The sequence below is a fragment of the Ranitomeya imitator genome, chromosome 2 (genome assembly GCF_032444005.1).
Source record: "Ranitomeya imitator isolate aRanImi1 chromosome 2, aRanImi1.pri, whole genome shotgun sequence".
Classification (NCBI taxonomy): Eukaryota; Metazoa; Chordata; class Amphibia; order Anura; family Dendrobatidae; genus Ranitomeya; species Ranitomeya imitator.
In genome coordinates, this window is record NC_091283.1 from 202,110,412 (window position 1) to 202,135,950 (window position 25,539).

General features: G+C 49.7%; 1 protein-coding gene across 11 annotated transcripts in view; it reads left to right on the forward strand.

Moving 5' to 3' along the window:
* Positions 1 to 25,539, forward strand: part of GAPVD1 (GTPase activating protein and VPS9 domains 1) — a 90,271-nt gene that overhangs the window by 34,576 nt on the left and 30,156 nt on the right. For 7 of the 11 annotated variants that reach the window (XM_069748494.1, XM_069748498.1, XM_069748496.1 and 4 more), the window contains exons 2-11: positions 6,275 to 6,486; positions 7,229 to 8,072; positions 8,850 to 8,936; positions 9,758 to 9,892; positions 10,422 to 10,608; positions 11,706 to 11,786; positions 19,173 to 19,324; positions 21,894 to 22,023; positions 23,155 to 23,280; positions 23,368 to 23,541. In XM_069748494.1, coding sequence (XP_069604595.1) covers positions 6,275 to 6,486; positions 7,229 to 8,072; positions 8,850 to 8,936; positions 9,758 to 9,892; positions 10,422 to 10,608; positions 11,706 to 11,786; positions 19,173 to 19,324; positions 21,894 to 22,023; positions 23,155 to 23,280; positions 23,368 to 23,541 — 2,128 coding nt within the window. The remainder of the gene's footprint in view (positions 1 to 6,274; positions 6,487 to 7,228; positions 8,073 to 8,849; positions 8,937 to 9,757; positions 9,893 to 10,421; positions 10,609 to 11,705; positions 11,787 to 19,172; positions 19,325 to 21,893; positions 22,024 to 23,154; positions 23,281 to 23,367; positions 23,542 to 25,539) is intronic. The other 4 variants (XM_069748502.1, XM_069748503.1, XM_069748504.1 and 1 more) reach the window with 1 other exon arrangement.

A 25,539-nucleotide genomic window follows, 5' to 3' on the forward strand; every position in this document is an offset into this window, starting at 1 on the left:
AGATGGGGTTCGCAGGAGCTGGGACAGAGGTCTGTCAGCGCTGCCAAAGCCACCGGCGGTGGAGCGGCCACTGCGGGAGCCGCCGGCGGTGTTACAGCAACTCCCTGAGCTGCCGACAGTGGAGCGGCCCTGCCAGAGCCGCCAGCGGTGGAGTCACGGAGCTCTGTTCCGGAGCTGCCACTACAGGAGTCGCCTGCAGTGCAGTGGCCCAGCCGGAGCCACCGGCAGTGAAGCGGTAGTGTGGGAGCCGCCGGCGGAGGTCTGTCCGGAGTGGCCCTGCTGGAGTGGCCACTACGACCGCCGCCTGCAATGCAGCGGCCCAGCCGGAGCCGCCGGCAGTGGGGGAGCCGCCGGCGGAGTCTGTGCTGCGGCCACTGCGGGAGCCACCAGCCGGAGCCGCCGGCGGAGGTCTGTCCGGAGTGGCCCTGCTGGAGTGGCCACTACGACCGCCGCCTGCTGTGCAGCGGCCACTGCGGGAGCCACCAGCCGGAGCCGCCGGCAGTGGGGGAGCCGCCGGCGGAGTCCGGTGCAGCGGCCATGTCGGAGCCGCCGGTGGTGGAGCGCATTGTGGGAGCCGCCGGCGGAGTCGCTGAGGTCTGTCGGCGGAGCAGCTCCTGGAGGTCTTAGAGCAGCCACTGTACTGAATCGGTATACTGCGGCAACAGGAAGTAGGAGGTCTCACATCCGGTCACGTGCTGCAGTGACGTACTGGCCCTGTCTCATCAGCTACTGTCACTGTGGCTCGTGATCTGGATAGGAGAACGTCTTCCCTTCACGGTAATTTGCATTAAAAGTAAAAAAAAAAAAAAGTTACACTAAAACACTCACACTCATGAACTCTAAGGCTAGGTTCACATTGCGTTAGAGCAATCCGTTTAGCGCATAGCGCTAGCGGATTGCACTAACGCAATGTCACTTTAGGGATCGCGTTTGCCGATCCCGCTAGCGCAGATGCCCGATCTGCGCTAGCAAGGAACGGACCTCTGACGCTGCTTGCAGCGTCCAAGGTCCGTCAGAAAATAACGGGACATCGCTAGCGCGTGCCGAAAATGGCACGCGCTAGCGATGCGTTGGCGACCCGTTAGCACATTGCTGTCAATGGGTGCGCTAACGGACCCGTTACATGGCGCTAATTGCGACAATTTCGCCATGTAACGGAGTCTGCTAGCGGACACCCATTAACGCAATGTGAACCTAGCCTAACTCCCAGCATGTTACAGGAGCTGCATGTTGAGAGTTAGGGCCTGTTTCCATGTGGCATAATACATCCAGATTTGCTGTGGATTGGAAGCTGCGTACATCCACAGCATCCAATCCGCAGCGTCCATATGTTACAGCATAGTGGAGGGGATTTTATGAAATCCCATCTCCACTATGCGTGCAGGGCCGCATACGGCGGCCCTGTGTATCCGGACATGCAGCGCGTCTCTATAGACTGCAGCATGTCTATCTTGCGGAGACGCTGCGTCTCAGCAAGATATCGTAAATACCAGTCAATGAATACGATGCGGTGCTTCCACATGTGCTCAATTACGGTAACACATTTGGAATCACCACGCATACAACAGGGGGTGATGCTTTGGGTGGAGCGGGGCATCCGCTGCCTCCAAAGCACTGCGTTTCCTGAATGAACGTGGAAACATACCGTACAATAAATGGCACCTATGACATATGGTATTAAAGGTGATGTTTTCTAAATATACCGTAGGCTGTCCAATGCGTAGGCAGCGTGCATTAGTGTAGCAGCAAGCTGTATGACTTTAGCCACTTTTTTCTCTGAAATGCCACAGCATTTCAGAGGAAAAAAAAGTGGCTAAAGTCATACAGCCCACTGTTAGGCTAATACCGTACATGCTGACTATGCATTGAAAAGCTCGTACTTTAAAAGCCACCCAAAGACTAGTCAGACAGGTCCCCAGCCGCTTTTCCCCATCTGCTCCCAATGAGTGACCTGTCAGTGATTGGCAGCAGGAGGGGAAAAGCCAAAGGTACGGTACAGTGTGTTTTTCTCTGAAACGCCGTAGCATTTCAGAGTGAAGCATACCATACCTGGCTTACGGTAGATCATACAGCCAGTGTCTGATACATGCTGTCCGTGGATTACGGTAGCATGTATCAGCTGTCAGGTTCCCTTTATACCGTAGTGTTTACGGTACTTCCGCATTGGGAGGTGAGCTGCATTCACATGTACACAGATGCATGATTGGTACGGTAACTACAGTGTCATGCCGGTGCCTTGGTTCACTTTGATGGTAGGATGTCAGCACTACTCACTTTCCAATCCTGAAGCAAACGGTGCCAGAAAAACCCTTTTAACCCATCAAAAAATACAAGATGTCACCAATCTGTGTACACACTTTTTTTTCATCCCGCCGCATAAAAAAGTGATTGAAAATCATACCGTAACTACGGTGCCATACCACAAATTGGTACCAATAAAAATTCCAGCTTGCTAAAAAAAAACCTCACACATACGGTGAACAGAAAAATTACCGTACCACAGAGTTACGGTAGTGGTCAATTACGGTATCGGTATTACCGTATTTTTTATTATGCATTGCCTACGGTACCGTATATTCGACTATCCTATTCCACAGTGCTTTACAGACATTATCATCACTGTCCCCATTGGGGCTCACAATATCTCTATCTGTATAGGTATGTTGGAAGTGTGGGAGGAAAGCAGAGAATACGGAGGAAACCCACACAAACCTGGGGACAACATACAAACTCCTTGCAAATGTTCTCCTTGGTGGGGTGTTGTTCGGTAAAAGAGTGTAGCACTACCTGTGGCCCTCCAGCAGCAGATCCCCCACCATAACCGTGTCAGCAGCAGGACAAAGTACCGTACTGATACCATAATTTTGTATTTTCTTGCAGAAAGATACCGTACGTTACCATACTCTCCTGGAAAGATGTCCAAGCAGAGAAGGATTTCATATAAAATCCCTTTTAACCTGGAGGTAGTGAAGTACGCCAAAGAACATGGGAACAGGGCAGCGGAGAGACACTTTGGGCCACCTCCAACAGAAAAAATGATACGGGAATGGAGGAAACAGGAGGATCAGCTTCAAAAAATGGACAAAAATAAAAAATGTTTACGTGGGCATGCTGCAAAGTGGCCACATTTAGAAGTGGATGTGAAAGAGTGGATCATACGTCACAGGAACAATGGATATTCTGTATCGACCAAAATGATCATTTATGAAGCTAAACGTCTTGCTGCAGAGAAAGGCATTCAGGACTTCACAGGAACACCATCATGGTGCTATAGATTTATGAAGCGATGTGGCCTTGCTATGCGCACAAAAACTAGGATTGCACAAAAAAATGCCTAAAGAATACGAAACCAAGATTGTGTCTTTTCACAAATTTGTACTGGAAGCAAGAAAGAAAAATGGATATGAAATGACTCAGATTGGGAACATGGATGAAGTCCCATTGACCTTCGATGTTCTGTCAAACAAAACGGTTGATGTGAAAGGTGCCAAAACTATAGCCGTGAAGACATCAGGGCATGAGAAAACCCATTATACCGTTGTGTTGTCCTGCTGTGCAGATGGCACCAAATTGCCTCCACTGCTGATTTTCAAGAGAAAAACCATGCCAAAAGAGGCAATCCCAAAAGGAGTCATTGTCCATGTTCACGACAAGGGATGGATGGATGAAAATGGCATGAAGATATGGATAGAAAAAGTGTGGTCCAAACGTCCTGGAGGGCTCCTGAAAAAAACTGCTCTATTAGTGCTGGACCAGTTTAGGGCACATATCACTGAAGCCCCAAAAAGGAGATTTAAAGAAGAGAAAACCCATATTGCCGTAATTCCTGGGGGGCTTACCAATCAGTTGCAACCTTTTGGATGTTTCCATCAACAAGCCATTTAAAGTTTTCATGAGAGAAGAGTGGAATAAGTGGATGGCAGCTGGAAACCATGATCTGACACCAACTGGACGAATGAAGAGACCCACAATCACCCAAGTTTGTGAGTGAGTGAAAACCTCATGGCAGTCCGTTAAGGATGAAACCATTGTGAAGTCCTTCAAAATATGTGGCATCAGCAATGCCTTAGATGGCTCTGAAGATGACATCCTCTATGAACAGAGTGAAGACAGTGATACTAGTGATTCTGAGGAACCGAGCTTCTTAAATACGGACAGTAGTGATGAGGAGGAGTTCTTGGGGTTCCCTGATGACTGAGGAGTTTCTGTACTTAAATCAGTAATGGTTGTTAATGTTGCTGCTGAGTTCTGTTTACATTTGCATTGGTGAAATATTATGTTATTTATGTTATTAAATATTTTACCCCGTTATTTGCTTCAAAATATTTTTTTTCCTATTTTCAACCTTTAAAACTTAGGTGCGTCTTATGGTCCGGTGCGTCTTATAGTCCGAAAAATACGGTAGCTATTCCTCCAGAGTGCCCTTGGGGAACATCACTCTCTGAAGCGACATCGCTGGAATCAGAGTCCTCTATATGTTCTTCCAGTGCACTATTAGAATGAGAATTTTTATGTGCTGCGCGAACTGTAAGAGGTTTGCGTTTCAGGTATTTCTCCATCTCGTTTTGTTTTTCTTGCTGTGAGGTAGTAGTAGAGATTTTGCAGCGCTCCTTACTAGTTTTAACCATTATATCTATGTTGAGCGCCTGTTTTTAAAAAAAATATCACCTGCGCGCCAGGTTAGGTGTTTAGCTCATCTTCATTGCTGGAAAGCTCATCCCAGCCTCTCGGTATATGATAAGAAGTGCTATGTCCGTGTGTTGTCTGCTGCAGCAACTTATGCTCGTTGAACCAATTTTAGTAGCAGGACACAGGGCTCCAGGGTACAGTCCAGGCCGAAAGGAAAAGGCCAAGACCGTAGCTGCAGTTTATCTGGAGAGGGACTATGCGGTTTGCTGTGTCCCACAACCGCAACCAGGAGGGGAGCGACAAGGAGCAGGGATAGATGAGAGCGGGACTTCCCTTTTGTCTGGGCGCAGCGGTGGTCTTCAGCCGCAGCCAGTTCCCTCCCAGGGCTCAGCCGCCTCACCCCAGCACAGCGGTGATCAGCAGACCTCCTCTCAGCGCGCCCGCCCGGCCAGCCCATGCCGAGGGCTCCCCAGACTCCCAGCTCTCACCTGCGCAGCCGGCTTTCTCAGGGTGAGTGTGGCGTCGTTAGCTGATAACCGCCGATAGGTCCCCAGCAGGCGTGCGGCTAATCTCCTCAGCGTACGGCGATGAACCAGGCGTCTCCTTTCTCTTCAACCCGTCCTCTCTCGCATGTGCCGGGATGTGGCGATTGCGCGCCAAGATGGCGCCCGCGTCCTCCGGCCGAAGCTCCCACGCCATCTCCCCCGTCTTCCGGTCGCCGCAGATCACTATTGGGTGACTCGGTCTAGTCCCCCGGCGCTCCTGCGCCTGTTCTGGCCCAAAAAACGCTGCACAGATGGGCACTAATTAGGTTTTGTGTGGCCTGGTAGCAGGAGCCGCTCTGTAACACGTCCAGTTTTATTTCACTTTGAAGATGAAGCCTATGATTCCATTTCTGCAGTCAGTGGGTGTCTCAAAACTTCTGCTACAACTGACATATCAAAAGTGCAAGGAGACCTTTTAGGGAAGCGGGAATGAGAGGGCAGAGGAACATTTGACTTCAGGGTACGGGCCATACAAGCTTTTTGTTAAATTTAGGTACTAGCCGTGTATATGTCTACGCGATGTCCAACTGCATACAAATCTCTTCTACCGTATTCTACATAAATCTGTACCAGGAAAGTTGCCAAAAAGTTTATAGAAAAAGTTGCATGTGAAAGGGGCCTATTCATCATCATCATCATCATCATCATCCACATATTCCAATAATGTAGTTATTATGGGATTCTCTGCTTCCACCAGATCCTGATGCTGTCACTGCCGCCCCCAGAGTAATGTCATAAACTCGCTGGTAAAAATAAATGCCGCCTCAGACGAATACTGCTGTAATATATATATAGTAGCGGCAGTATTTATTGGTACGGTGGGCAAGGTAGATCATCACACGGCTTCATGCAAGGTGGTCCAGGGGAAGCTGCGAACACGTAGATCTCTGCAGTGTGAACACCAAATAAGTAGGATTTCGCTGGAAATTGATATAACCTTAAATGTTTCAAAAACCTTTATTTTGCATGAAATGACCAAAAATTGAATTTTTAGTAAATTGTAGATTTTTTGAGTCGTTGGCCGATCGTTGATAATTGTGCTGGATTGTCTGCAAAGACTAATATCGTCATACTAATTGATATATGTATATATATTGTAGGTCAAGCGGTTCTCGTTGGGTCCCAAAATGGTGAAGCCGGATATCCACACGCTCGCCCGCCATCTCAAGCAGGAACGCCTCTACGTCAACTCGGAAAAACAGCTGATCCAGAGGCTGAATGCAGATGTCTTGAAGACGGCAGAGAAGCTGTACCGCACATCTTGGATTTCTAAACAGCAGAGAATAAATTTGGACAGACTTATACTCACTAGGTAAAGTATCCTGTCAACTTGTGAATGAGGATACATTATACTCTATGGGTGTTTTCACAAATCCGATCAATCATCCCATCTTTGGTCAATTTGCTTTATTACACATTTCCAGGATGTTAAGATGGAGCAGTGTAATGTTTATGACTCGGTGATCCCTTTTGACATTTCTCTTCCCTCGGTGGTCCCTTTTGTCGTTTCTCTTCCCTTTTTTGTCCCTTTTGTCGTTTCTCTTCCCTCGGTGATCCCTTTTGTGCCTTTATCTTCCCTCGGTGGTCCCTTTTGTCGTTTCTCTTCCCTCGGTGGTCCCTTTTGACATTTCTCTACCTTCGGTGATCCCTTTTGTCTTTTCTCTTCCCTCGGTGGTCCCTTTTGTCGTTTCTCTTCCCTCGGTGGTCCCTTTTGTCGTTTCTCTTGCCTGGGTGGTCCCTTTTGTCGTTTCTCTTCCCTCGGTGGTCCCTTATGTCGTTTCTCTTCCCTCGGTGGTCCCTTTTGTTGTTTTTCTTCCCTCGGTGGTCCCTTTTGTCGTTTCTCTTCCCTCGGTGGTCCCTTTTGTCGTTTCTCTTCCCTCGGTGGTCCCTTTTGTCGTTTCTCTTCCCTCGGTGGTCCCTTTTGTCGTTTCTCTTCCCTCGGTGGTCCCTTTTGTCGTTTCTCTTCCCTCGGTGGTCCCTTTTGTCGTTTCTCTTGTGTTAGTCATCACATATACAAGGCACAAAAAGTCACTTGATTTATTTCTTATTCCTAGTGCTGAAGCGTCACCTGCAGAATGTTGTCAGCATGCCAAGGAGCTTGAGGACACCCAGTTTGTGGACGGCTACAAGCAGCTCGGATTTCAGGAGACCGCATATGGCGAGTTTCTTAATCGACTTCGTGAAAACCCAAGACTGATTGCTTCTTGTCTTGTGGCTGGGGAGAAGCTAAACCAGGAAAATGCTCAGAGCGTTATCCACACAGTCTTCACGTCTCTTTATGGAAACTGTATCATGCAGGAGGATGAAAGCTACCTGCTCCAGGTGTTACGCTACTTGATTGAGTTTGAGCTGAAGGAAAGCGACAATCCTCGTCGTCTGCTCCGGAAAGGTACCTGTGCTTTCAGCATAATCTTCAAACTCTTCTCTGAGGGTCTGTTCTCAGCCAAGCTCTTCCTAACTGCGACTCTCCATGAACCCATCATGCAGCTATTAGTTGAGGATGAAGACCATCTGGAGATAGATCCAAGCAAACTGACAGAGCGCTTCTCCCCAGCGCAGCAAGAAAAATTATTCGGGGAGAAGGGCAGTGACCGCTTTAGACAGAAGGTCCAGGAGATGGTCGAGTCCAATGAAGCCAAACTGGTCACACTGGTCAACAAGTTTATTGGATATTTAAAGCAAAATACCTACTGCTTCCCACACAGCCTGAGGTGGATCGTATCTCAGATGTACAAAACCCTCTCATGTGTGGAAGGTCAGGACGTTGGGGAGGTGAGGTCTATGTGCACCGACCTCCTACTGACATGTTTCATCTGCCCCGCCATAGTGAATCCAGAGCAGTATGGGATTATTTCTGATGCGCCAATCAATGAAGTGGCTCGATTCAACTTGATGCAGGTATGTAAGCCGCGGTGGGTCTCGGCACAGTGTTCCCCTCAATTGGACATGGTTAGAATAGTTCCACTGATGATCCCTGCTAAAATGTTCTGCTCATTGATCCAAATGCACGTGTTCATTTGGATATAGTTGATTTTGGTGCAGTAACACTTGAAAATATGTCAAATTTATTAAATGCCTCCCGATTCTGACCTCATGCACTTTATGAAATGGTAGAACCTCTTAAAGATTTCTTACTGTCCACACGATATATCAGGTTCTGCCCCCTCCGGAGCGTTAAGCAAAAAGATTTGCACTGCCCTGATGTGGTCCAACATGGCTGTCTTCACACCGGGCCTGAGGGTGCCGGGCCTGAGGGTGCGGACTGTGGTTTTACATAGTTAAGATGCCTGGAATTGATCAGCACAGAATATTGTGCCTAAAACGTGGTGTAAAAAGTGTTTCTAACTCCACACAGAAAGATTGGATCAGTGATGTATCTGGGCCCCTATAAGAGCTGCTGGGTGTAATGGTCACCTTCATGGCCATTGTGTGAGATCGCAGCCACACAAGTCACATTTGATCTCAGCAGGCACGAAGACCCCCCACCCCCCAGCTAATAAATCTAATCCCCACTCCGCTGTTTCCCCTTTGATAGCATGTCAAAGAAATCATTATAGGAAGGCCGGGCTGGATGGGAGTCCTGTTGGCAGCGTCCGGGGCAGTCATTGAATACGGCCGATCTGCATATAACAAACCCGCCATTCAGCTCCTTGTCTCTTCTCCCCGGCGCTCTAGGTCGGCCGCCTCCTGCAGCAGTTGGCTCTGACTGGATTCGAGGAAGGTGATTCTCGCAGCAGGAACAATCTCAGTAAATTTGACAAAGTAAGTAATGTAATGGGGAGACAAAGACGATTGAAGCACTGACTCCCCAGCCGCTAGTGACGGAGATTTCCTTCAGAGTAGTGAAGAGTGAACTTGCTGGGGTAAGGTGTTATCTGAGCATGCTGCGGTGCTAACCCCGAGTGTCTTCGGTGTGCTCGAATAATATGTTTGAGTCCCGTTGCTCGATGTCTCGCAGCTGTTTGATAACCACAAGACATTCAAGGATTTCCTAGCAAACAGTTGTAAGGATTTTTTTTTTTTGTAAGGAAAGAGGAGTAAACTGCATCCATTTTTAAATGTTCTTCACTCATCCTCCCCGGGTCCAGCTCTGAGTCTCCGCCACTGCTTCTGGCGTGCTATTGTCTGCAGGACTGACATCATATTTACAGCACTGCAGCCAATCATTGAGCTGAGCGGCTCATGCTGTCAACTCCAGCTGAGCTCACTGATGGGCTGCAGTGCTGTCGACATGAAGTCAGCGCTGCAGACAGTAACAGACTGGGAGTAGCGTCAGACACTGCACTGGACCTGGGAATGTTTTTTTTTTTTTTTTAAAGTGCTGTTCAAAGGGAAAAGTCCTTCAAACTTGGTGTGATGTGCTGATGTAGTGCCTTCCAGAGTACATGGGAAGCACGGGAGAAATCTTGGACTCTCTGTGGGGAGCAGATATTAGGAGAGGTCTTGTGAGGAGGTATCGGTACATTTATGTCATGGCTATAGAGGGGATAGATTATGGACAGCCCGGTATGACATGGGTAATATTTCACCTGAATTCCCTAGGTTTTCTATACATAACCGGATTTCTTTCCTCTCCCCCATAGGGCTGCGTTGCTGCTTTCCTGGATGTAGTTATTGGAGGCCGGGCGGTGGAAACTCCTCCGTTATCTTCTATAAACCTCCTGGAAGGGTTAAGTCGCACTGTTGTGTATATGACGTACGGACAGCTGGTCACTTTGGTGAGCTCCGGAATTTTTTTTTCTTCCCTACTTCATTAGCTTTTTCTTTGGACTAGAAATGTAATTCTTCATCCTACATTTGGATAAACATGGTCGCCAATTTCTCCTAAACCAGAGACCTCCCAAATGTGTCATCCTTAGCGGTAGCGCCAGAGTCAGTGTGTGCCGTACGCTGCAGTTTCGTATAGTCTCCTTATCACCCTCCGCCGGTCCAGTGCGGAGTCTTGACTGCTTCTCACAGCCCCTTTATTGTCTGTAGTCATGATTCCGCTGCAACCAATCTGTGATCTCAGCGGCTCGTTCTGTCAATGCGCCAGAGTTCAATCATTAGCTGCAGCGCTGTCGACGTGACATTGGCGCTGCAGACGCTAGGAGCAGCGACAGAGACTCAGTGTTGGACCTGGGGAGGGTGAATAAAATGTGGTTTTTTTTTTTTAAATTTTCTTATATTAAACTGCACCTGGGCTGGAAGGGTGATCTGAATCCAGAAAATCCTTTTAAGACTTTGTAATGTTGCTTTTTCCTGCAGCTTGGCTTCCTGCGTGGCGTCATATCTGATCAGCTACGAGATGAGGATAGAATGGCCCTGGAGAACCTACTGGCTACTGTGCCGCAAGCAAAGCCAGGCAAGAACAACTATGACGGTACTCCTTACAGCACCCCACAGCTGTCTCCAGCCACCACTCCGGCCTGTCGAAAGAACAGACTCCCTATAGGTAAGGGTGAGGCGTCATGGGTGTCGATACGTCTCAGCAAATCTCCCTGTATTTGACATGAGACATAAGAGCTCCATGTACACGGAGGCGTCGATACAGATCCATCCGGTGTGCAGGTAGCCTTATACAGATTACTTAAAGAGTTAGATGTGTCTTCAGCATCCCTGCTCACTTCCCGATGCCAAGGCGGAATACCCCTTTAAATCGTGGTTAACGTGTTATCCGAGCATGCTCGGGTTCTAACCAAGTGTCTTCAGCATGTTCAAAAAGTATGTTTGAGTCACCGCGGTTTATTAATCATGCAGCCACGGGGACTCAAACATACTTAGCGAGCACGCCAAAGTCACTCTGTTAGCACCCGAGCATGCTCAGATAACACCTGGTCCCAGCACGCTCGCTCATCACTAATCACTAGTCCTTGGTTTTGGCGGCCAAAATCCTCATCTACAGCAATGTCCATATCCTGATGGAGATCTATTTTTTTTTGGTTCTATGACGGTGCTGGCTTGCAGGATCCTGGCACTGGCCACGTCACATTATTTGGTATCTGTGGCACATAAATCCCGAATAAGTTGTTTCAGTGGGGCCATGCGTGCCGTTAAGGTCCATTAATATGGCACCATTATTGACACGCCTTTTTTTTTTCTTTCTTTTTTTTTTTAAAGGAACCCTCATTTCACGCTAATCATGCAGCATAAACAGGCTGCTGAAACACTTGTTCGTAGGGTGAAATGATCTTTTGTGCTGGAGAAAACATCCTCGTTCTTGGCAGCACATCATCCTACGATGGCGGCCTATGGTTACCCAACAATCTATCACTGACCGTTCAGTGTGTATCTGAAGCAGGGCTATTAAATGGCAGCCAGTCTGTAAATATTTTGTCTGTCGCAAAATAGGGTAATGGAAATGCTTGATCTTCCTGTCAAATTTGACAGAATTTGCCATGGAGGCTCCCTGCAGTGTAAACAGGAGCCTAAATTTGCCTAAGTGCTTGCTGGGAAAATATTGTAGGTATTTTATGTGTCGGATGTTTCATTTGTGATTTAATTTTATTTTTTCTTTTGCAAACTCCAAAATAAACCATATTGACTCCTTAGGGCAGCAGCTGGCAGCCATGACAGTCTGGGACACGTCCGCTTCTAACCTCTCCGCACACATAAACCTGGTGACTCCTTTTGGTGTGTAATTCGGAAATCCTTCTGTCGTGACGGGAGCTTTACCCATTTTCGGCATGTAACAGCTTGATGGGGAGGGAGAAGTCTTTATTAGTAGAAATAAATGTCACTCGTGCCATGTGGCATCGCTCTTCATAGTCATCATGTCGAAGGGCTGTGTACCCGCTATGCATGTGCGTACCACCGTCGCGGTACTTGATCACCATAGCACTTTGCTTCCATTTTGTAACAGATCAGAACAAAATCCCAATCTAGTAGTCACCCAAATATATATAACACGTGGTGCCAAAATCCCCTTCAGGGTCCAGTTTGATCCGACTGCAGTGGATTTGTCCTGCATTTTTGCAGCAAAATGATCAAGTTTTCCTTTCCCTTTAAATTAATTTTAAGGGAAAAGACAAATTTCTCTATAGGAAAATTAACAACACCTCTTAATGCCGGTTGGATGTTTTGGAGGTGCCATTTATTTACCCCATGGTCATTTTAGTATCTGACAGTCTGAATTGTTTCAAAACAAATAAGTGAAATCTTTCTGGAGAGATTTCAGTGTTTTCTCCTACGCCTCATTGGGGGACACAGGACCATGGGTTATGCTGCTGTCACTAGGAGGCTGACACTAAGCTGAGACAAAAAAAAGGTTAGCTCCTCCCCTGTAGTATACACCCTCGTACTGGCTTCCAGACACCCAGTTCAAGCTTAGTGTCCGTAGGAGGCACACTGATTTTTCATCTCACGGATTTTTTTCTTTTTAATCTATTCCGGACGAAGGGGGCGACGGATTCTTTCAAGGTCCGATCTCCCCCGAACCAACAACAGGCGAGAACGGGAGTTTCACCTCACCGTATCCTCTCCTGCGACTTGGGAGCCACTGCCTGAGCTGACCTTTTTTGGGTGACGGTTTTTTTCCCTAAAAGGGTGCCGATCTCCCCATGTTGTACAGAGGAGCACTGGTGTTTTACCTCCAGTATCCTCCTCCTGCAGCCAGGCCTTTTTATTGCCGGACATCTGCCCTGTCCACCAGGTTCTACCCTCGGCTGTACAGTGGCCCTATCCCTGTGGTGTCCGTGCAGACCACACTGCATCACCAATGTTCTGTGTGACTCAGGTGGTGGACGGTTCCTCTCCACCCCCCTGTCTGGGGCTGGTGGATGGAGGCTTCCCAACCCCTGCACCGTCCCAGCCATCCTAAGGCTCCTCTCACCTCCTCGGGGTAAGTGTCTCGTGGGGGATGGGGGGGTCGCCGGCGGTCCGGAGGGCTCCTCCTAAGCATGGCACATTGGTGGGCTGTAGCGCAGTATCGGTGGGCTGAAGCGTCAGGACTTTGCGGCCGCGCGCCGGGCCGAGGCCGCAAATTTAGGCTTCGGCCTAGCCGCTAGTCGCCGCCGATAGGCTCCGCCCACCCCTGTGCGTCATCGGTGGCGCCGCCCCCCGGTCCCTGGCGCTTCTCGCAGCCATCTTGGTCCTCACTGCACGCCCCAGCTCTGCCGCATATCGGTGTCACAGCGCCCACGTGCAGCCAGTTTCCTATCTCAGGCTTCACACTTCGGCTTCCCAGGACAGCGGGACACAGGACCGGGGTAAGGAGACATCGTCAGCTTCTCCTCTGCAGCATCACCGTCTGCTTCCCAGGCACGGTCATAGATTAGTCCCTGTGGGTTTTCTTGCATTAGAATCATGTCGCAGTCAAGGTCCAAAAAATCCTCTAAGGTGCATACGACCTTTTTTTCTGCCTGTACCACCTGCCAGGCCCCACTTCCTAGGCCTCAAAGTTCTCCCCTCTGCTCTGCCTGCGATGCTCCATGTGCCCAGGAGCCCTCCACCGCCACCGACTCTGGCGTACCTAGTCCCCCCCCCCCCCCCGTGGGTCGCTTCACTCTCGCAGTCCGTGGATTTTTTAGCCAACGCCATCAAATCCATTCAAAATCCTCCCGGGGAACGGGGTAATCCGTTACAGGCGTTAAGAGACCCCTCCATAGCAGGGGAATCGTCGGCCAGCAGGGGCCGCTCTCCACTTAAAGAGGCACGGTCATCCAGAAAACGGATCCGCACTACCTCTCCTGAGCGCTCTCCTCGCCGCTCAGACTCTGGCAGCTCCACCTCTCGCTCACCCTCTTTGGGGGCTCACAGCGTTCACGACTCTGAACATGAGTCCGAGGTATCATTGGACCCGGAGGCTCCGGAGTTCAGAGCTACGGTTGACTCCCTCATTGTAGCAGTCAATCACGCACTTAAGGTGGATGATAACGCTAATTCCGCGCCGGAACACGCGGTCTCTTTTACCAGATCCAAACGTTCCCACAAATCTTTTGCCTCTCATCCAGCCTTTCTGGATATAGTCAGGCGTCACAGGGAGCGTCCAGATAAGCGTTTCACGGGTAAGAAGGACCTGGTATCGAAGTATCCCTTCTCAGCGGATCTCGTGAAAGACTGGACGGATCCCCCTTTAGTAGATCCGCCGGTCTCACGCCTAGCTTCTAAAACGCTTCTTTCAGTTCCGGAGGGCGCTTCAATTAAGAGTCCCACTGAACGCCAGCTAGACTCTCTAGCTCGTTCAGTGTATGAAGCCTCTGGCTCTTCCCTGTCCCCCTCCTTCGCCGCGGCTTGGGTGACCAAGGCTATGGTTTCCTGGGCGGACGCTCTAGCGAAATCCATTCAGGAACAGGACCTCCTGTCTGAGATGGCGGACCTGGCTAAGCAGTTAGCCATGGCTAGCGATTATGTAATGTACGCATCTCTCGACGCAGCGAATTGCGCAGCATCGGCGGCTTCTAACGCCATCGCTATTAGAAGGGCTCTTTGGCTCAGAGAGTGGCGCGCAGACTCCTCTTCTAAAAAAATCCCTGATCTCTCTCCCTTTTCAAAGCGGGCGCCTTTTCGGCGAAAAGCTTGACCAGCTTATTTCCGATGCCACGGGGGGAAAGAGCAAGTTCCTTCCCCAACAGAGGCCCAAGGCGGCTTTCCAGCGCCAGCCTTACTTTCCCTTTCGGCCCTTTCGTACCAGCCCAGCCTGGTCCAATCCTTCCGGTCTTCCCAGACCAGACCGTTCCGCTCGCACAGACAGAGACGCTCATCCCTCCTTCAGGCCGAATCCTTCCTGGCGCGGGAAACCGAGGCAGCCCAGAACCCGAGGTTCCAGACCTCCCAGATTCCCGTCTCAATGACTCGGGAACGGTGCCAGTCGATACCATCAGAGTAGGCGGACGCCTACTCCTTTTTCAGCAAGCCTGGCTCTCCGTCGTGCACGACGAATGGGTCAGGGATCTGGTATCGTCTGGCTACAAGATAGAGTTCTCCTCTCCTCCTCCAACTCGGTTTTTCCCCTCTCGTCTTCCCAGTTCGGCAGCTCAGTCTCGCGCCCTTCTTTCCGCCATTCACATCCTCCGCCAGAGCGGGGTCATTGTCCCGGTCCCGGAACACGAGAGGTTCAAAGGTTTCTACTCAAACCTCTTCGTCGTGCAAAAGAAGGACGGAAAAGTGCGGCCCATTTTGGATCTGAAGCTCCTGAACAAGTGCGTAAGAGTCCGGCACTTCAGGATGGAATCACTCAGATCGGTCATCTCTTCGATGGAAAGAGGGGAATTTCTGGCCTCGATAGGCATCCTTGATGTCTATCTTCACATCCCAATTTTCCCGTCTCATCAGAGGTTCCTCCGCTTTGCCATTCTGGAGGATCACTTCCAGTTCACGGCCTTACCCTTCGGTCTCGCCACGGCGCCCAGGGTATTTACCAAGGTCATGGCGGCTGTCATGGCCATCCTTCATTCTCGAGGAGTCGTCGTGTTACCTTACTTAGACGATCTCCTCATAAAGGGCCCGTCTTTTCAAGCCTGCGAGTCGAGCGTCCACATTACCCTGGATTCTCTTTCGCGCCTAGGTTGGTTGATCAACTTGGACAAGTCCTCTCCCGTTCCTGCCCGTCGGATCTCTTTTCTGGGAATGATCCTGGACACTTCGAGGGGGCTGGTCTTGCTTCCTCGGTCCAAGGCCCAAGCACTTCAGCAGGGAGCCCGAACGCTCTGTCATCCTCGCCCGCGAACCATTCGGTTCGCCATGAAGATCCTGGGAAAGATGGTTGCAGCAATCGAAGCAGTTCCTTTTGCTCAACTCCATCTCCGTCCCTTGCAACAGGCTTTGCTGGACAACTGGGACAGGAGTATCTCATCTCTCGACCGCCCTTGTCCCCTGTCCCCGCGGGTCAGACAATCTCTCGTATGGTGGACCCTGGGCCCATCTCTTCTCCAGGGGAAGTCCTTCCTCCCGATCCGCTGGTTAGTGGTAACTACCGACGCCAGTCTTCTTGGCTGGGGGGCGGTGTTCCTCCACCACTCTGCCCAGGGCCGCTGGACAGTTCGGGAATCCAAACTCCCCATCAACATCCTGGAGATTCGTGCTATCAGACTTGCACTGAGTCGCTTTCACGCCCTGCTCGCGGGTCACCCAGTACGAGTCCAATCGGACAACGTCACGGCGGTGGCTTACATCAACCACCAGGGGGGTACCCGCAGCAGGGCGGCGATGCAGGAAGTCTCCCTCATCCTTCGTTGGGCCGAAACCAACCATTCCATCATCTCTGCGGTGCACATTCCGGGAGTCGAGAACTGGGCGGCGGACTTCCTGAGCCGCCAGGGCCTTGCCTCGGGGGAGTGGGAACTCCACCCAGAGGTTTTTCACCAGATCTGTCTTCGCTGGGGGACCCCGGACGTGGATCTGATGGCGTCCAGATTGAACGCCAAAGTCCACAACTTCATTGCTCGATCTCGGGATCCCCAGGCCATAGGAGTGAACACGCTGATTTCTTCGTGGCATCATTTTCAGCTCCCATACGTGTTCCCTCCCCTTACTGCCGAAGGTGATCCGAAAGATCAAGACGGAGGGAGTTCCAGTCATCTTGGTCGCCCCAGACTGGCCTCGTCGCGCTTGGTACGCGGAGCTCGTTCAGCTCGTAGCCGACGTTCCCTTGCGGTTGCCAGACCGCCCAGACCTGCTTTGCCAAGGACCGATCTACCATCAGAGCTCAGGGGCCCTACGTTTAACGGCGTGGCTGTTGAAACCTGGATTCTAACTCGTGCCGGTTTCTCTCAGCAGGTCATCCCCACCATGTTAAGTGCTCGCAAGGCGTCTTCCGCCTCCATCTACCACCACGTCTGGAAAACCTTCTTCTCATGGTGCAGGCTCCGGGGTCACCCTCAGCTCGTTTTCTCTATCCCTTGCATCTTGAATTTCCTTCAGTCTGGTCTGGACTCCGGTTTGGCCCTGAGTTCCCTCAAAGGTCAGAGCTCAGCGTTATCCGTGCTTTTCCAGCGTAGGATCGCCACCAACCTTCAGGTCAAGACTTTCATCCAGGGAGTCTCCCATGTGGTTCCTCCCTACAGGATGCCGCTAGAGACCTGGGATCTCAACTTGGTCCTGGGGGTTCTTTAGGAACCTCCGTTCGAACCCCTTCAAGACGTTCCGCTCTCTGTCCTCTCTTGGAAGGTTGCCTTCCTGGTAGCGGTGACGTCCATCAGAAGGGTTTCAGAGCTCGCCGCTTTATCCTGCCGGGCTCCTTTCCTTGCCTTTCATCAGGACAAGGTAGTCCTACGTCCTTCTCCGGCGTTTCTTCCGAAGGTGGTCTCATCTTTCCACCTCAATGAGGACATCATTCTTCCCTCCTTTTGCCCGCAGCCCAAACATAGGGTCGAGAAGGCTCTCCATACTCTGGACGTGGTAAGGGCCCTCAGGAGGTACATTTCCAGAACGGCTCACTTCAGAAAATCGGACGACCTTTTCGTGCTCCCGGAGGGTCACAGAAAGGGTTTGGCTGCGTCTAAATCCACGATAGCCAGATGGATCCGATCTGCTATCCAGGAATCCTATCTGGTCAGGGGCAGTCCTATCCCGGCGGGGATTAGAGCTCACTCCACTCGGTCGATGGGTGCTTCCTGGGCCATCCGGCACCAGGCAACAGCGGAGCAGGTTTGCAAGGCCGCAACGTGGTCCAGCCTGCATACTTTCGCAAAGCATTACAATGTTCACATTCACTCCTCTGCAGACGCGGCCCTTGGCAGGCGTATCCTGCAGGCGGCCGTTGCGCATTTGTAGTCAGATGGTACACGGAGTTATTTGGTTGTATTGTTTCCCTCCCAGGGACTGCTTTGGGACGTCCCATGGTCCTGTGTCCCCCAATGAGGCGTAGGAGAAATAGGGATTTTTATGTGTACTCACCGTAAAATCCTTTTCTCCGAGCCACTCATTGGGGGACACAGCACCCACCCTGGTAGCCTTTCGGCTCGTGATCTTGTTTTTTGATCTTGACTGTTTGTTTGACATGTTATATTCTATTGTTACTTGTTATATTGTTACTATCCTACTGCTTTTGCACTGAACTGGGTGTCTGGAAGCCAGTACGAGGGTGTATACTGCAGGGGAGAAGCTAACCTTTTTTTTGTCTCAGCTTAGTGTCAGCCTCCTAGTGACAGCAGCATAACCCATGGTCCTGTGTCCCCCAATGAGTGGCTCGGAGAAAAGGATTTTACGGTGAGTACACACAAAAATCCCTATTTTTCCGCTGTTCCACCTGGCATGCTCCTTGGCGCTTCTTGGTTATTTCTGGCAAGCCTGGCTTACGTCTGGTTTCTCTCTGCTGAATCTCATCATCACGGCATCGGCAGCCTGCATTATTCATCACGCGCATGTGTCCATAACTGTGTGTCATTCAGACTGAGAAGTGTCTACGTCCATGTGTCGGATGTTCAGAGCCTGCTTTTATAATATATTTGCATCAGTCCTTGTGGCTTTTATTGCATCCCTCTGTACATGGATTCTTCTTTTTTCATACGATTTATATGGATCACGAACACTTTAGATCACAAGTCGCTGGGGACTACATGCTCCAATAACAAGTTCCTTTTAAAGGGATATTCCTACGTTCCTGTTATCACATCTCGCATCTGCTGTGACTGCTTAGACAGTCTTTACATATACGGGAGCTGGGTGCCGCGATCTCCTGACGCCTCGCCGTGTGCCGCGATCTCCTGACGCCCATGTGGCGCGCGCTTCACAGTAGCGCCTGGAGTGAACGATGCAGGTCTGTGGACCCTGATTGCCACCTGCAGCACATTTAAGTATGTAAAATATGCAACAAATCTGTGAAAAAAATTGTGTAAATTAATGTGAGAAAAAAAGGTTGACACTAGTGCAAAAAACAAACAAAAAAAAGCTTTATTTTTTTTATCTAGTTTTACTTGTGCAGGTTTTTTTTTTTTTCATTAGTAGTGAAAAAAGAAGAAATGGCTTTTCTGTGTCTGGGGTATTGACAAGTGGACAGTTGTGCTGTGCAGGACTCTCCGTACTTTTCACCACGTGTCATATTAGCATTGATGAAGTAACTCTTATATTCTCTGACGGCAGTGACTCGCAGCAGGAGCAAATCAAGCCTTCTGGAGGCTGAACACGAGGGGCCAGCGCAAGACGCCGCGACCCAAGATCAACTCGAGGAAGTGCTTGTAATTTCACTGGGAACGGGGCCACAACTTACACCTGGCATGATGTCTGAGAATGAGGTATGTACAGTCGCCCCCTGCTTGTGAATTAGCTCCATTTAGAGTACATGCACGTGTGTGTGTGTTGTGTGTGTGTGTGTATGTACACTGCCCAAAAAAATAAAGGGAACACTATAGTACCACATACTAAATATCACTGAATTAAATATACCAGTTGCAAATTTTTATTCATTACATAGTGGAATGCTTTGAGAACAATAAAACATAAAAATGATCAATGCAAGTCAATATAAATATCCCATGGAGGTCTGGATTTGGAATGATACTCAAAATCAAAGAGGAAAATCAAATTGCAGGCTGATCCAATTTCAGTGGAAATGCCTCTTGACAAGGAAATGATGCTCAGTAGTGTGTGTGGCCTCCACGTGCCTGTATGACCTCCCTACAACACCTGGGCATGCTCCGGATGAGGCGGCGGATGGTCTCCTGAGAGATCTCCTCCCAGACCTGGATTAAAGCCACAGTCAACTCGTGGACAGTCCGTGGTGCAACATGGCATTGGTGAATGGAGCGAGACATGATGTCCCAGATGTGTTTTAATCGGATTCTGGTCTGGGGAATGGGCGGGCCAGTCCACTGCCTCAATGCCTTCATCTTGCAGGAACTGCTGACACACTCCAGCCACATGAGGTCTGGTATTGTCCTGCATTAGGAGGAACCCAGGGCCAACCGCACCAGCATATGGTCTCACAAGGGGTCTGAGGATCTCATCTCGGTACCTAATGCCAGTCAAGCTACCTCTGGCAAGCACATGGAGGGCTGTGTGTCACTCCAAATAAATGCCCACACCATTACTGACCCACTGCCAAACTGGTCATGCTGGAGGATATTGCAGGCAGCAGATCGCTCTCCACAGCGTCTCCAGACTCTGTCACGTCTGTCGCATGTGCTCAGTGTGAGCCTGCTCTCGTCCGTGAAGAGCAAAAGGCACCAATGTCAAATCTGCCAATCCTGGTATTCTGTGGCAAATGCCAATCGCCTTTCACGATGTTGGGCTGTGAGCACAAAACCAATTTGTGGATGTCGGGCACTTTATAACACCGTCATAGTCGGTTTCTGACAGTTTGAGCAGACACATGGATGTTAGTGACCTGCTGGAGGTCATTTTGCAGGGCTCTGGCAGTGCTCCTCCTGTTGCTACTTGCACAAAGGAGGAGGTAATGGTCCTGCTGCTGGGTTGTTACCCGCCTACAGCCCCCTCCATGTCTCCTGGTGTACTGGCCTGTCTCCTAGTATCCGCTCCCTGCTCTGGACACTATGCTGACAGACACAGCTACCCTTTTTGCCACAGCTCGCACTGATGTGCCATCCTGGATGAGCTGCGCTACATGAGCAACTTTTGTGGGTTGTAGACACCGCCTCATGCTACTGTACAGTACCTCTAGGGGTGAGAGCAATGACAAAATGCAAAAGTAACCAAAACAGCCAGAAACTGAGAATAAAGACATGGTCTGTGGTCACCCCCTACAGAGCCACTCCTTTATAGGGGTTGTCTTGATAACTGCCTATCATTTCTACCTGTTTGTTCCATTTGCACAACATCAGGAGACATTGATTCACAATCAGTGTTGCTTCATAACTGGACAGGTTGATGTTGCAGAAGTGTGGTTGACTTGGAGTTACATTGTGGTGTTTAACCACTTCTAGGACAACTTCTCATTCCCCACTCTTGGCGCTGATAAAATAATAAAGCCTATACTCTTACCCCCCCAAGCTGGCGCCGTTCCAGCGGTATCTGCACTGCACACGATGTCCCGGGGTTCTCGTGCTGTGTTGTGACATGTGACCCTGGCGCCCAATCAGCACTGGCATCACTGTCCCCGCCTTTGGACAAACTGAACATGAGGAAGTCCGGGCTGCAGCCGATCTGACTTCCTCTTCATGCTCAATTTGTCTGAAGGCGGGGACAGTTACACCAGCATTGATTGGGCGCCGGGCAACGTGTGTCATGCAACCGCACGAGAGTGCTGGGATCGTGAGTATCGCTATGAGAGGTGAGTATAAGCTTTTTTTATTTTATTGGGGCCAAGCGTTGGGGCATGAGAAGAAGTGGACAACCCCTTTAAATATTGGAACATTAGGGCTTCACATTACCTTTCACCAACAGTTTGGTTCTGATAGGTACATGACTTAAAGGGGGTCTGCTAGTTTTTGGAAAACCCCTGTGTCTCAGCTGCAGTTTGTTTAAAAAAAAAAAAAAAAAGAAAACAAGTACCTTACTCACCCTTTCTGGGTCCAGCACTGAGTCTTTACCGCTGCTCCTGGTGTCCGGTATTGGCTGCGGGTCTGACGTCACTTAGCGCTGCAGTCAACAACTGAGCTTGGCGGCTCTGCCTGAGTTGATTGTCTGAGCGGCTGAGCTCAGTGATTGGTTGCAGCGCTGTTGATGTAACGTCAGCGCTGCAGGCAGAAAGACTCTGTGAGCAGCGGCATAAACTCTGCTCTGGACCTTAGTCTGGTGAGTGGAGAACAGTTTTTTTTTGTTAAAACAAACTGCAGCAGAGTGTCCAGTGTCCGGCCACTTATTGTGGAAGATGTATCTGCTTCTTATTACTTTCTGTGGTTTCAGGTTCTGAACATGCAGCTCGTGGATGGCGGGCAAGCCGATGTTCCCGTGGATGAAACAAAGCTTCATGGAAAGCCTGACAAGACCTTGCGATTTTCTCTCTGTAGTGATAACTTGGAAGGCATCTCAGAAGGTGAGGGCTTTAAAGGGACTGTCTTACAACAGACATGTATGGCATGTCCCCTTACCTGCAGTAGGTCCGATCTTATGCCCAGTTACCTGCAGTAGGTCCCATCTCATGCCTGTTACCTGCTGTAGGTCCCATCTTATGCCCCCTTACCTGCAGTAGGTCCTATCTTATGCCCCCTTACCTGCAGTAGGTCCCATCTTATTCCCTGTTACCTGCAGTAGGTCTCATCTTATGCCCCGTTACCTGCAGTAGGTCTGATCTTATGCCCTGTTACCTGCAGTAGGTCTGATCTTATGCCCCGTTACCTGCCGTAGGTCTGATCTTATGCCCTGTTACCTGCAGTAGGTCTGATCTTATGCCCTGTTATTTGCAGTAGGTCTGATCTTATGCCCTGTTATTTGCAGTAGGTCTGATCTTATGCCCCGTTACCTGCAGTAGGTCTGATCTTATGCCCCGTTACCTGCAGTAGGTCTCATCTTATGCCCCCTTACCCTGCAGTAGGTCTGATCTTATGCCCGTTACCTGCAGTAGGTCTCATCTTCTTATGCCCGTATACCTGCAGTAGGTCTCATCTTCTTATGCCCGTATACCTGCAGTAGGTGCCATTTTCTCTCCGGGCTCTATAATTCCAGAATACCACAGGAGTAAAGAGTTCTCTGCATGATTTAGTGACACCTCAAGTCTTGCTAGATCATTGTGAAAATTCCTGTTTCTGATCTTTTCCAGGGGCTTTTGCTTCTTTTTTTTCTCCTGCATCACGCCGCCTTATGTTTGGTCAGCGTCATAGAGGGGGAAAAGTGAACGCCTATCTGTTTCTTCCCTCTTGGTTGATGAAGTAATCTGCATATTTGGGGCCCTGAACGTTAATAGCCTTGTAATCTTCAACGCAGTGGAGAAAAGCAAAAGTTGAAGGGTCTTAAAACCATTATCGCTCCTTCAAACCGCTTATTGTCGTAGGTGTCAAGCGTAAGACCCTCCTTCCTCCACCAATCTAATATGGATTACTTGTTCTAAGGATAGGCCGTCGGTTGTTTACAGTTCTAGACAGCCCCTTTTAAGATATGTCTTCAACGCTTCAAATGATTTGGCTGTCGACTCAAATAAAATTAAAACAAATAAAATTTGTCTCTACAGGACCCTCAAACCGATCCAACTCCGTGTCCTCCCTGGACCTGGAAGGGGAGTCTGTGTCGGAGTTGGGGGCCGGGCCGTCGGGCAGCAACGGGGTGGAGGCACTGCAGCTGCTGGAGCACGAGCAAGGTGAGCAATCCGTCTGATACCAACATCCGGCTGATAATACATCTGATATATTAGATGTAGGCTGAGTGTCGTTATTCCTCCGTGCAGCCACCACACAGGACAATCTGGATGACAAGCTGCGCAAGTTTGAAATTCGGGATATGATGGGACTGACTGAAGATAGAGACATTTCCGAGACGGTCAGTGAGACGTGGAGCACGGACGTTCTCGGCAGCGACTTTGACCCCAATATTGATGAAGATCGACTTCAAGAAATTGCCGGTAAGGCAGAAATCAGGATTTTGTGTAGTTTGTAAGGCTTAAAGGGGGTGTCTTTTCTTCAGCGAGTTACTTATGATGTGTTTATCAATGTGGATACTTTGCATGATGTATACATGAATGATTCGGAAATATGACGCCTGGATAGTGAACTATACGACATGGGCGATAAAACCACTTTGTGTTGATGTGTAACAAGTTCCTTAAGGAGCCCAAGGGCTTATTTTACCACTGAAGACATCCGTATTAGAAGTCCATGCGATGCATCGAAGATAGTAGAAATAGGTTTTTAATAGTTTAAAAAATTTTTAGTGCCCTAGAATTATGATAAAGTGTACACCTTGCACTGCCAAAAACCAGGCTGCCACAAGACAGAGTGACTACATGATCTTTTTTGGAAGTCTGAACTTTATTCTCCATCCACATAGCTTCATTGACTGCTCCGCAGTGTCCCTGCTGCCGTATTTCTGCCCACCTAGCCTGGTTGGCTGCTCCTCAGTGTCCCTCGTCCCTACTGCTGAATCTCCACCCACATAACTTCATTGACTGCTCCTCAGTTTCCCTCCTCAGTGCTGCTGAATCTCCACCCACCCAGCCTGGTTGGCTGCTCCTCAGTGTCCCTCGTCCCTACAGCTGAAACTCCACCCACATAACTTCATTGACTGTTCCTCAGTGTCTCACCTCCCTGATGCTGAATCTCCACCTTCCTAGCCTGGTTTGCTGCCCCTCAGTGTACCTCCTCCCTGCTACTGAATCTCCTCCCACCTAGCCTGGTTGGCTGCTCCTTAGTGTCCCTCCTCCATGCTGCTGAATCTCAGCCCACCTAGCCTGGTTGGCTGCTCCTCAGTGTCCCTCCTCCGTGCTACTGAATCTCCACCCACATAACTTCATTGACTGTTCCTCAGTGTCCCACCTCCCTGCTGCTGAATCTTTCCCTTTTGTAGCCTGGTTGGCTGCTCCTCCGTGTCCTTCCTCCCCACTGTTAAATCTCCGCCCACACAGCTTCGCTGACTGTTCCTCAGTGTCCCACCTCCCTGCTGCTGAAACTTCGCCCACCTAGCCTGGCTGCTCCTCAGTGTCCCTCCTCCCTGCTACTGTATCTCCTCCCACCTAGCCTGGTTGGCTGCTCCTCAGTGTCCCTCCTCCATGCTGCTGAATCTCAGCCCACCTAGCCTGGTTGGCTGCTCCTTAGTGTCCCTCCTCCGTGCTGCTGAATCTGTGCCCACCTAGCCAGGTTGGCTGCTCCTCAGTGTCCCTCTTCCCTACTACTGAATCTCCACCCACATAACTTCATTGACTGTTCCTCAGTGTCCCACCTCCCTGCTGCTGAATTTTTCCTTTTTGTAGCCTGGTTGGCTGCTTTCTCCGTGTCCTTCCTCCCCACTGTTAAATCTCCGCCCACACAGCTTCGCTGACTGTTCCTCAGTGTCCCACCTCCCTGCTGCTGAAACTTCGCCCACCTATCCTGACTGCTCCTCAGTGTCCCTCCTCCCTGCTGCTGAATCCTCGCCCACCTAGCCTGGTTGACTGCTCCTCATTGTTCCTCCTCCTTGCTGCTGAATCTCTTCCCACTTAGCTTAATTGACTACTCCTCGGTGTCCTTCCTGCTGCTGAGATCACTCAGTTCTCAGTGCAAGCTGTAGCTGTTAGGCTTTGTAGGCAGAAACTGAATTATTTTGGACTTATGAGATCTCACTGTATAGCGGTATTCAAAAAATGGTAATTTCAATATCAGATCAGGATTATACAACCATTTTGTCATATTTTCAAAATAATTACAACTGCCTCATCATGTCTTAAGATCTACTTAATAATGGGTACAGTTTGTATTGTGAAATGTGGCATTCGATCCCTTTTAACATGGGTTGCAAATGTGTGGTCAGCAGGTAACGACACACGTCCATGCGGATGTGTCTGATACTGCGTCGGCTCATGTTTCAAAGTTATCCTCTATCCATTTGCTAGGCAATAACTTTTTTTTTATCGCTGGAGTTCTGACTG